Here is a 12,570-nt window from a genome sequence, read left to right on the forward strand (position 1 = left end):
CATATTGGCATACAGTCTTGTATTTACATTTACTTCACGTTAAAGCTACGCTGTGTAATTTTTTAAGTTGATTCTTAGCAAAAAACACTTTGTTCTTTCAAAATGATATGTGCTCATTAATGTGTAATTACTTCTACCAACTAATCAAGTATTCTCGTAAGCGTAGAATCTGCCATTTAGAATACATACGAGCGAGTCGCTCGAATGGCGGCAGCCATGTTGCGCCTCCATCTTGAAAATACATTAGCCAAAGAAGGACATACCTGGAAATTCAAGCTTCGCCTTTCGCGTTTTTACACTCAGTGGCACCGTGACGAATGCGATGGGGAGATTACTCGCGACTGCCGGCAGATTTGAAATAATACGGCCACCGTAGGAGTTAAAACGCCCTCGGAATGGGAGGGGCTAGAAAGTAATATTCAGTTGGTAGTCATAAACAATTTCACCGCTAGATGGGAGAAAATCCTACACAGTGTAGCTTTAACATTTCAAAACTGTTAATAGAATAAAGATGTTTAGTCCTAAAACCTGAAAAATTTGCATTATTGTCCCTTGAGAATTTATGTATTTTTATAGCATTTGAATTATAGTAATGTAACATTAAGCAAGTTGCTAACAAGTACTAAAGCTACCATATGTATAAAAAATATATAATATTTTTTTTTTTTATTCCTAGGGACGCTAATGTCAAATTAGTTTTACAGGTTGCACAACAAACTGACATCATGACTGAACAGCTCTAGAACAGAAAATGAACACTACCATTGAAAAGTTTGGTGTCAGTCTTTTTTTGGGGGGTGGGGATTAATACATTTATTCAGCAAAGATGCATTAAATTGATCAAAAGTGACAGTGAAACAATCTATAATGTTCCATTTAAGAAATTCTATTTTAAATAAATGATGTTTTTTTGAACTTTCTATTAAAGCATCCTGATTTTAATTTTAATTTTTTTTTAACATTAATAAAGGTTTCTTGAGCACCAAATCAGCATATTAGAAGGATTTCGGAAGGATCATGTGACACTAAAGACTGGAGTAAAGATGCTGAAAATTAAGCTTCACCATCACAGGAATAATTACATTTTAAAATAGAAATGTAATATTTCATATTTTTGATTTATTTATAATCAAAGAAATGCAGCCTTGGTGAGCAGTGTTGGGGAAAGTTACTTTTAAAAGTAATGCATTAAATAACTGTGTTACTCCCTAAAAAAGTAACTAATTATTACTTAGTTACTTTTTACAGAAAGTAATGCATTGCATTACTTTTGCGTTACTTTCTCTCCTGGGCTGGGCTTGCTTGTTTGTTTTTTAATAACAAAAAAACTATCTTCAGAAAAAAAAAATTAAACAAATATGATGTTTATATAAAAGATATTTTGTTGTAAATGTAAAAATAATCTATTACTTTATTACTTGAAGTAAACTGATTTCATAACATGTGTTACTGGTAATGCGTTACCCCAACACTGCTGGTGAGCATAAGAGACTTTAAAAAATGTAAAAACATAAAAAAAAATTCTCACGACCCCAAACTTTTGAATGGTATAGGGTATTTATCTGAGATCACTGCCTTATAAGACTATAAACACAGAGTCATATGATGATTTTTGTGTCGTGTGAAACATTTCAATTGATATTGCTTTCATACCAATATGATTTTGTGGGAAAAATTAAATGGTTTTCCCTGGGTATGAGCAACATCACAGTGATCCTATAAGTGCTTTCAGTAAATGGCATTCACTAAAGAGGATCACAGATGAGCTACTGTTTGATCCATACTCTCATCTGCAAAGAACATCTAAATGTCAGGTCAAATAGTGAATTAAACTATTGTTCCTTTCCATGAAAGAAAATAAATGAGTTCCCTATTGACACAAGTCTTTTCAAAGAAACATAAAGGTATTGGCTTCATGATAACAATCTTCCTCAGAGACAAAGCAGTTGGGCTGATTCCAGTCATGTTTAACAAGTATATTATATAACATAAAGATTTTGAAAGTTATTAGCCAGCAATCATTAATAGTCACATAACATCACACTCTGTTTGACCAGTGAGGTTTTACATTTAAGTGACACGTGAATGTGCTGACTTAGCATGTAGCTAGCATGATAACCTCTGCTAAAATGTTTAAAGAGGCCGCACAAGATAAAACTCTTACTATAAGATGGACAATACCTACCTCAAGAGTGGTGATTGTCTTGCACTCTATTTAGGGCCCGAGCACCGATGGTGTGAGGACCCTCTTGGAATTGCTCTGTTTATTATTATTATTCTTCTCCGCATTTAATTGCATTTTTGAGGGCCTAAACATGCTCGAAAACTCACGAAACTTTGCACACGCGTCAGAACTGGCGAAAATTTACATCTGATATAGGTTTCAGAATTGGGCGGGGCAAAATGGCTCGATAGCGCCACCTATAAAAGTTCAACGGAGTGCGCCTCCCGCTGTGTTCCACGTACGTGTACGAAATTCGGTACATATGTGTAAGGACCTAATACCTACAAAAAAGTCTCTTGGAGCATAGCTCTAAACACAACAGGAAGTCAGCCATTTTCAACTTCCTCTCTGATTTTTGTGCACTTTTTGCCATTTTCAGGCCTCGTACTTTAACGAACTCCTCCTACAGTTTTAATCTGATCATCTTCAAATTTGGTGAGTGTAATCTTAAGGCCTTTGCGACGTTAAATTGCGAAGATCTTGAGTTTTCGTCGAAGGGCGGGTCCTCGGCGGCCTGACAAATTTTGATGTTTCGCCATGAAACAGGAAGTTGCTGTAACTCAGGCATGGAATGTCCAATCTGCCCCAAACTTCACACTTTTGATAAGCGTTCTGTCCTGAACACATGACCATGCTCATATTCAGTTACAGTCATAGCGCCACCTGCTGGCAACAGGAAGTGACATGTTTAACACTCTTGTGGACTCCTGATAACATATAAAAAAGTGCCAGCAAGTGCTAAACATGCTAACAACTTACTAGAAACATGCTAGCAAACACTTAGCTAAGTGCTAAAGCATGCTATTACTGCAATTAAATAGGAATTTGCTGTAACTCAGGCACGGAATGTCCAGTCTGCCCCAAACTTCACACGTTTGATAAGAGTCATGGCCTGAACACATCTACATGAGAATATTCAGTTATAGTAATAGCGCCACCTACTGGTAACAGGAAGTGTCATGTTTAACACGTTGATGCCGTTCTAGCAACATGTTAAAAATGCCATTGACTTCTAAAAATGCTAGAAACATGTTAAAACATGCTAGCAATACTTAGCTAAGTGCTAAAGCATGCTAATTCAATGAAACAGGATGTTGTTGTTACTCAAGAAGGCAATGTCCAATCTGCGCCAAACTTCACACTTTTGATAAGCGTTCTGTCCTGAACACATGACCATGCTCATATTCAGTTACAGTCATAGCGCCACCTGCTGGCAACAGGAAGTGACATGTTAAACACTGTTGTGGACTCCTGATAACATATAAAAAAGTGCCAGCAAGTGCTAAACATGCTAACAACATACTAGAAACATGTTAGCAAACACTTAGCTAAGTGCTAAAGCATGCTATTGCTGCAAATAAATAGGAAGTTGCTGTAACTAAGGCATGGAATGTCCAATCTGCCCCAAACTTCACACTTTTGATAAGCGTTCTGTCCTGAACACATGACCATGCTCATATTCAGTTATAGTCATAGCGCCACCTGCTGGCAACAGGAAGTGACATGTTTAACACTCTTGTGGACTCCTGATAACATATAAAAAAGTGCCAGCAAGTGCTAAACATGCTAACAACATACTAGAAACATGCTAAAACATGCTAGCAAACACTTAGCTAAGTGCTAAAGCATGCTATTACTGCAATTAAATAGAAATTTGTTGTAACTCAGGCACAGAATGTCCAATCTGCCCCAGACTTCACACGTTTGATAAGAGTCATGGCCTGAACACATCTACATGAGAATATTCAGTTATAGTAATAGCGCCACCTACTGGTAACAGGAAGTGTCATGTTTAACACGTTGATGCCGTTCTAGCAACATGTTAAAAATGCCATTGACTTCTAAAAATGCTAGAAACATGTTAAAACATGCTAGCAATACTTAGCTAAGTGCTAAAGCATGCTAATTCAATGAAACAGGATGTTGTTGTTACTCAAGAAGGCAATGTCCAATCTGCGCCAAACTTCACACTTTTGATAAGCGTTCTGTCCTGAACACATGACCATGCTCATTCAGTTACAGTCATAGCACCACCTGCTGGCAACAGGAAGTGACATGTTAAACACTGTTGTGGACTCCTGATAACATATAAAAAAGTGCCAGCAAGTGCTAAACATGCTAACAACGTACTAGAAACATGTTAGCAAACACTTAGCTAAGTGCTAAAGCATGCTATTGCTGCAATTAAATAGGAATTTGCTGTAACACAGGCATGGAATGTCCAATCTGCTCCAAACTTAATATGTAACATGCAAGAAACATGCTAGCAACACATAGCTAAGTTCTAAAGCATGCTAGAAATGCTAAAGGAAGTTGTTGTAACTTAGGCATACAATGTCCAATCTACCCCAAACTTCACACGTTTGATAATAGTTATCTCCTGAACACAAGTCCATGCTCATATTCAGATATAGTCATAGCGCCGCCTGCTGGCAACAGGAAGTGACGTTTAACACTATTCTGGACTCCTAATAACATATAAAAAAGTGTCACCAACTGCTAAACATGTTAGCAACATACTAGAAACATGCAATCAAATACTTAGCTAAGTGTTAAAGCATCCTATTACTGCAATATGAATTTGCTGTAACTCAGGCATGCAATGTCCAATCTACCCCAAAATTAATATGTAATATGCTAGAAACATCATAAAACCTGCTAGAAATGCTAAAGGAAGTTGTTGTAACTCAAGCATACAATGTTCAATCTGCCCCAAACTTCACATGTTTGATAAAAGTCCTGCACTGAACACATCTACATAGCGATGTTCAGATATAGACATAGCCCCACCTACTGGCAACAGAAACTGACATGGTTAACAAAGTAATGCAGTACTAACCACATAACTATTGTGTACTAAGCATGCTAAAAAACATACTAAACATGCTAGCAACTACTATATATACCTCCTTAAATGCACATTGTCCAACCATGCTCTGTCTTCCTAAAGCCACCGGGTGGCGGCGGCACGGGTGCGAGGGCCCTTTCATCGCTGCTTGCAGCTTTAATTGGAAATTGTATTTTTATTTGATAAATACTAAATAATTCCACGTGCTTCCGTCTTAAGACTTGTTAGCATACACACTTCTGAAGTTACAATAGGCCTACACCAACATGTAGTCCATTCAGTTGACATTTTTTGGTGTATTTGTTCCGGTCTAGGCCTGACTGTTATTCATTTCTGGATGATAGCATCAGTATCTATTACTAAAGTAGGAAAAACATTGTAAATTACTCATGTTCAGAATCTGTTGCTTATGTAAGAACTGATTCAATAACATACACCCTAACTTTGAAAAGAATGCATTGTGAAAACGTCAGGTTATTTCCATGACTGAGGCCTTTCTGCTGTTACTCAGTGATTTGTATACAGTCAAGATAATTATAGTATCAATTTAATTGGGTGTTACCACTCAAAACTATCAACTTTAAATTCAGCGACTTAAAATCTGACAGACCGTATTAGCAATTGTAACCACACCTCCATTTATTCACCTAATCACACGTGAGACGACGGGACACTCCAGTTTAACCCGACATACTGAGACTTTTGCCTCTATAACAGTAATGATGTAGCCTACATATTTTACATTACTGTACTTATCTAAGTACTGCAAATTAGAGCGATTAGAGGGTGTGTTTAATCTTAAGCAGTCTGAACCTTTAATTACTGTAATTAAGAGTTTTTCTCTTTGGGTTTTGGTCACAAAATGAAGAACTTGTAGTTACAAATATGTTCTTCCTCTCTCTTTAACACATATACTCTTTAACACTGTGGATCCTCGTATTACATTACCTCAGACAAATAAAAAATACTCCATACTGTAAGTCCTCTGTCTTCTCTGTCTATTTTACTTCCATCTCAATAACAACATCAGCTTGTCATCTGTACTGAGTCCCTTCTGTTATGCATTTGTAATCTCTGAAAAATAAGGTGGAAAACATTTTTATCACTGTAATGGAAAATAAGAGGTTTTATGAGGCCACACATACAGATGTAACACACCAAAAGCCAAACTAACTAATGTAAACAATCATCTGCCACATTGTTCTGCAAAATGTAGCCATTTAGAGCACTATTAGTTTAAACAAAGAGTTTTAAAACCACTTCCCAGTAACCCGGTGCACATTTCATGTGATCGTTGAGTTACATTTTATAAAATATAAATGAAAAAACAAAACAAAAAACAATCTGTGCAAAATAAATACACGTCTTATGTACATTTAAAGCTATCATTTATCCCAAACAAATGCATAGTAAGGAAAAATAAACAACTATGGAAGTAATCGATATCCAACCTGTCCTCTTGCCAGGAAAAATACAGTATTTGTACCACTTATTGCATTTCAGTAAAACACACAAAAAGGAGTTCAATCAATCTTCAGATTGTGCTCTTTCAAACATTTTGCCGACGTAAAGCGAATCCTCTTCGACACATATCATAGTTTGGACTGAATCCAACTCTTTGGTGTTCTGAAGCTACATTTAATTTTCTAATTACCCGGCGACTCCCACACAAATTTCTGAAGCACTGTTTCTTATCAAGCGCTGCTTTTAAGAGACCTTAATTCATAGTGACTCGCCGTTCGTGGCTCACATACTCATGACTGTTCTGCGGTTTGGTTCTACAACCAAGACTATTTACCTTGTGATACAAGTACGAGTAGTCGCTTACAGGAATATTATGGGTCCAGTACAAGATAAGCTCAGCTGACAGAACCCGTGGTACCACAAAAACTCAATTTCAATGGGGCCAATTTGTAAACGTTAAAATTCTCGTTGTTTCAATTGTATAACACGAGACGTAAAGAATGTTTTAACAAGATTTTAGTGTGAAAACTTTGTTACCATGTCAAAGCAATGTCTTAAACTCTAAAAAGACTGTACAAATATGAGAACAATTTTACAGCTCAAATAATTCACAAGTTTTAACAGAAGAATTAATGCAAGTGCTTATATAAAATTATAAGCTTCACATTTCAAATTGGCCCCATTCACTTCCACTGTAAACTTGATTTTCTATATACAACTATTTTTGTGTACATCAACATTACACCACAAATGATGTAAATTAAGCTTAACTTCTTACTAAACCCAGAATATTCCTCTATAGTGGAGTAAAACTGTAAAACTGCCCACAAGATCTTGCACATTGTATATTTTACGTGGCACCTCAATTCTATAAGTTAAAAAAGGCACATTAAAAGTAGTTATGTCATAAATAATGACCTCAAAGTATGCAGACAAACGAAGAAACAAAAAAACATGTCAAAAGAATGTCCCATCTGGCTAATGAGCCAAGTTCTCATCAATTAGCTGGTTTTGTGACCACAGGAGCCGTACCGACGGCAGGGTTTGGTCCTGTTGTACCTGATGAACTGCCAAAACCCAAGATTAACCAACACACCCAAATCCTAATTAGTATCATCAGCAGAGGTCCTGATAGCCCTCCCGCGGCACCGTCAGAACAACGCGAGCGGGCAGCTCTAGTTCTGGTGCCTTTTCATGTGGAGGGCCAGGTGGTCCGATCGGGAGAAGCAACGGCTACATACGGCGCACTGGAAAGGTTTGGCCCCCGTGTGCTTCCTGAAGTGGCGCGTTAGCTCGTCAGAGCGGGCGAAGCGCCAGTCGCAACCCTCCCATGAGCACTTGTATGGCTTTTCGCCTGCAAAAAAAACACAGGCCAATACAGTTTGAGGGGAGAGCACCATCACAATTTCGTAGGATAAAGCATTGGCAAGAAAAAAAGGTCTTTCCATTGAGTCGTCCTAATGGGCTGTACACAATTACATACAGCGCGACTATTATTATCTGATTCACAAACAAATTATACCAATTACACCACATCATCATCAAATTGGACACTGGACATTTTTACATGGAAAACATGAATAATAATTATAATTTTATAAAATATTACAATGTTTTTCAGAATAAATTGGTAAAGGTTAGTTTTTTGTTGTATTGATTAGTATATCTGTTAAATAAATAGCAATTGAACTGCATAATTTGGGCAGGTTGATTTGAACTAATGTTGTTTTTAACTAGGCTAATGTTTTTAAGTTATACCATACCATACCAGGAACATTATAACATGCCTGAATGACTCAAAATAGAGAGCTTGTGAATCAGAATCAAATCACTAAATGTGTAATTCTGTTTAGTCAACTTTATTGAACTATTGTATGACAGCGATATCACACTGAAAATTGTGTGAACAGCTCTGTTGTCTGTGTGATTAAAAGTCTTACTTACCTGTGTGAGTACGTAAATGGGCCTTCAAATGTGAGGACTTGGTGTATACCTTCTTACATCCTGACAAATAATACAATAAATGTCAGTATACATCATAACCTTTACCATTAAACCTTATATCCATTATATGAACGTTAAAGGGATAGTTCATCCAAAACCAGTATGACTTTCTTTCTTCTGTGGAACATAAAAGAAGATATTTTGAAAAATGTCTCAAGTGTTTTCTCTCCATTACAAAAAGAATTTCTTCAAAATATCTTCCTTTGTGTTCCACAGAAAAAATAAAGTCATTCAGGTCTGGAATGAGGGTGAGTAAACAATGGGTCAACTATCGTTTTAACATTCTGGCCAGCTCTGACTTGTCCAGCAGATTCAAATACAATGTCAAAAGGTTATGCCATTGTGTCTTAAGCCTCTTAGTCCAACTTATAGACCGGTAATTGCCAGATGATTAGTCACGTCAGTCCACAACATCTATTCAACAACGTTAAATCACCTGAATAGCCATTTAAGCCTGCGCTGTGTCATTTATTTGGAAAAAGCTGTGGCTTCCTTCTAAGACCTTGAATATTATGTCAAATAAAATGTATACTATATTCACATACTGAAGTGTCTAGATGCTAAATTCAATCTTACCTGGTACATCGCAGTGATGTATCCTCCTTTTGTCTAGATCGGGATTGTTCCTGCGGTTGTATTGGGCAGGTCCTGCTTGTGTTTGGACAGAAAGTGCTGGTCCGGGAGTAAGACACGACATTTTAGATGCCATGCTGGCAGCATATGACGGAGGTGGCGATAAGTTCTGTACGACTTCTTTCCTCCTGTCTGGGCTGCCCGGTTCTGAGTTAGGAGGGGATGGTGGTAGATAGGCCGCCCTCTTCTGAGGATGCTGACCAAACTGGGCAGGTAGAGAATATCCACTGCTGCCCATGTTACAAAGAGATCTTTCTGCAACATGACTGGGCGGTGGGTTAATGCCATTGTACGTTGACATCGGAGAGGAGCATGCGGCATTGTGGGAATCTGTGCAAGAGTGGCCTCCAGGCACATTGGGCTCAAGCTCCGAAGTCAACAGCTGAAACAGAGGGACCTCTGGGAATTCGAGGGATGGGGTCTCGTGCTTGACGTAAACATTGTTACCTGTTTCCGAAGCTGGGCTGTAGAGGTTCATGTACTCTGTGTGCGTCATGGTGGGCGCAACGGAGCCGTGGCAACTGGAGTAGTTGAAAGATGAATGCAGCGGTTCCGTCTTTATCTGTGTCGCTGCAGATCGAACGGGTCTACACATGCCGGTCCGTAGGTAGGTGACGTCAGGTAAAAAAACATTCATGTTTATGCTGTACGGCGCTCCTTGGTCCATCGTCAGGGAATTGTCTTGGCAAAACTTCTTATGGTCTGTCAAAACGTGAAACTGAGGCGGCAGGTATCCATCCATGTCTGATCTGAGGGTCAGAAAAAAAACAGGTTTTCATTCACCACAAATTGCACAAAAACATAAAATACATGAAAATAAACACGTTTTTTCAGCCATATCCAACAATAATCCTTGAAAATAGCATGGCCATAGCTGGTGGATACTGTAACTGTAACCTAGTTGTTTTCTTTCTAGCAAATATATCAGTATATTATAGTTTTTACCAATGTCCGAGACTTTTTTGAGGAAAAGCACAAAACATCTGTCGTCTTTCACATCACAGTTCAGGAAAGTCACTCAGTGAAGGTTTTGGGACTGTGTGAGTTCTTATGTTCCCATCAACATTCATGACACACTACATACATTAGTCATATGTTATTTACGAGTCAGCCGATTGGCTCAAAACACAGCATATTTCCAGCCAAGCAACTGTCATTGACATGGGAAACATAATTGATATATTTCACCACTTATTATATATTTTAATCCACTTTGGCATAATCCTTTAAGCTTTCAAGTAAACAAGGCAGAAATTCCTGAGAATTGCAGGATAAGTTCAGAGGAATGAATCTTCAACCTGTTCTATTTTTCTATTGTTTACCTGCACAGTAGATCAATGTACACTCTCAAACTGAAAGATCAACACAAACTTAGTAATATTCCTGTCATTTTTATGTCAACAAGTCAGCTTGTGTGCATGTCTAAATACACTAGGCTTGTTGCTACCTTACACCCGAAGAAGGAACCCCCATGCAAGCTCTCTCTCTCTCTCTCTATCTGCCATCCATAAACTAGGAAATACTCTATCTGAATTTAGAGCCTACAGCTGCTCTGCTGTTATGGAGTTTTCAGATTAAGGTCAGAGCAGAGTTCAGCACAATTCATCCAGCATGCTTAATATATAGGCTATAACATAGTGGAGAACACCATGAGAAAACATTACTATAAAATGTAAGCTGTGCAGCGATCATGTTACGCTTTAGATCAAAAGCATAAATAACACTGGCATTTCGGAAAGCATGGCACCCAGCACTGTTTACCAATGTAACATGCGATTACAGATTCACTCTACCAGAATGTGATGCTTTGATGGACTGTCATTAAATCCACTGTAATCGTCCTTTCTCAATTCCGCGCTCAGTTCTTAGAGGTGTTTTATTCTAGCCGTGGATCCTGCTCAACAAAGCGTTGCCCATAACGCATGTCCTCCGCTGAAATAAACTGGAGATCACGTCATACAATATGCCGCAAATGAAAACGACACGACAGACAGCCAGAGATGGCAAGCGCTTTACGCGTTTGACAAGACAAATTACGCAACTGCCTCGTTTCAATGCCTCAAAACGGGGCGGGGCTTTGTACATTTAGTAATTCATCCAAACAGGTTTTCAGGATCTGTAATTGTCTAGTAAAGAAAAACAAACATGGTAACGCACTGTAAAAAAAATAACAACATAATGTTCATTATTATTATTGTAATTATTGGTGTTGCTGTTGTTATTTTTATTATTATATTAATATAATTGGTTGCTGTAGTTGCCAGAACTTTACCATACAAATACAGGCACTTTAGTGACTAAATGTATGCCATTAAATCATAGCGTTAATATACCAACCTATTTGAGCTATTAAAATGTTTTTAAAAACATAATTACACAGGTAGATCTTAAAAGTTAATCAAAATTGGCCTCTCCAGTAACTGTGATCAATCAAGACATAGCAGTTTCTCTCTCTCTCGCTCTCTCTCTCTCTCTCTCACACACACACACACACACACACACACACACACACACACACACACACACACACACACACACACACACACACACACACACACACACAAACAAACAAACAAACAAACAAACAAAAAACACCATAACACACTTGACGCTTAAAAAAATGGAGTAAACATTAACCAAAAGCACAAAATGCTACATAAACACTCAAATGCACACAGCTTATTACAAAAATATAAGAAGAAATATAACTTTTAAAATCAAAATCCAGACAAATTTAATGATCTGTAAAGGGCATGAATCCTTTTTCCTGAAAGGTTGGATAAGACGATTTTTTTTTACTGCAAAAAGTACTCTCTCTCTCTCTCTCTCTCTCTCTCTCTCTCTCTCTCTCTCTCTCTCTCTGTTAATTATTAGGTAATTCATATCATACTTATTACTTAAAAACACATTTTTTAAAATATATTTTACATTTTCAGTTGTATAGTATATAAATAAAGTGAAACTAAAAGTCTGAAAATATTTACCAAAATGTTTAAATAATGACCTTATCATCTTAATATTAATATGACACTGTTTCCCCAACAACACTTCAAGATAATCAGACCAGATAAGCCACACAACTAAAATTTGGCATTTGACTGATAAAATCCTTAATCCCTCCTGTGAATACAGTATGGATTTCCAGGGAATGGGTTAATTCACATTTATGCCCCCCCCCCCTCTCTCTCTCTCTCTCTCTCTCTCTCTCTCTCTCTCTCTCTCTCTCTCTCTCTCTCTCTCTCTCTCTCTCTCTCTCTCTCTCTCTCTCTCTCTCTCTCTCTCTCTCTCTCTCTCTCTCTCTCTCTCTCTCTCTCTCTCTCTCTCTCTCTCTGCTTTGGGCCATATGTGCTGGTATGCAAAACTGCTTGACTGCACTGCAGCTGCCTGTGTGGATTGC

At 37.8% G+C, this 12,570-nt stretch overlaps 1 protein-coding gene across 1 annotated transcript; it reads right to left on the reverse strand.

Annotated features, from left to right (window-relative positions):
- Positions 1-5,227: 5,227 nt before the first annotated feature.
- On the reverse strand, positions 5,228-11,206 carry klf5b (Kruppel like factor 5b). Its single transcript, XM_082175144.1, has 4 exons — positions 10,967-11,206; positions 9,117-9,922; positions 8,481-8,540; positions 5,228-7,890 (listed from the first exon to the last, which is right to left on the reverse strand). The coding sequence occupies exons 2-4, from the start codon at positions 9,913-9,915 to the stop codon at positions 7,712-7,714; spliced, it is 1,038 nt and encodes a 345-aa protein (XP_082031270.1). The 5' UTR covers positions 9,916-9,922; positions 10,967-11,206; the 3' UTR covers positions 5,228-7,711.
- Between the last annotated feature and the right edge of the window lie 1,364 nt (positions 11,207-12,570).

The sequence above is a fragment of the Leuciscus leuciscus genome (assembly GCF_965113295.1).
Source record: "Leuciscus leuciscus genome assembly, chromosome: 7".
In the NCBI taxonomy this organism is placed as follows: Eukaryota; Metazoa; Chordata; class Actinopteri; order Cypriniformes; family Leuciscidae; genus Leuciscus; species Leuciscus leuciscus.

Excerpts from the sequence above, each read along its gene's own strand:
- klf5b (XM_082175144.1), bottom strand. The coding sequence starts at position 9,915 with ATGGATGGATACCTGCCGCCTCAGTTTCACGTTTTGACAGACCATAAG. Across the intron at positions 8,541-9,116 it reads ACATCACTGCGATGTACCAG|GATGTAAGAAGGTATACACC; the intron begins GTAAGATTGAAT and ends ATTATTTGTCAG. Across the intron at positions 7,891-8,480 it reads CCATTTACGTACTCACACAG|GCGAAAAGCCATACAAGTGC; the intron begins GTAAGTAAGACT and ends TTTTTTTTGCAG.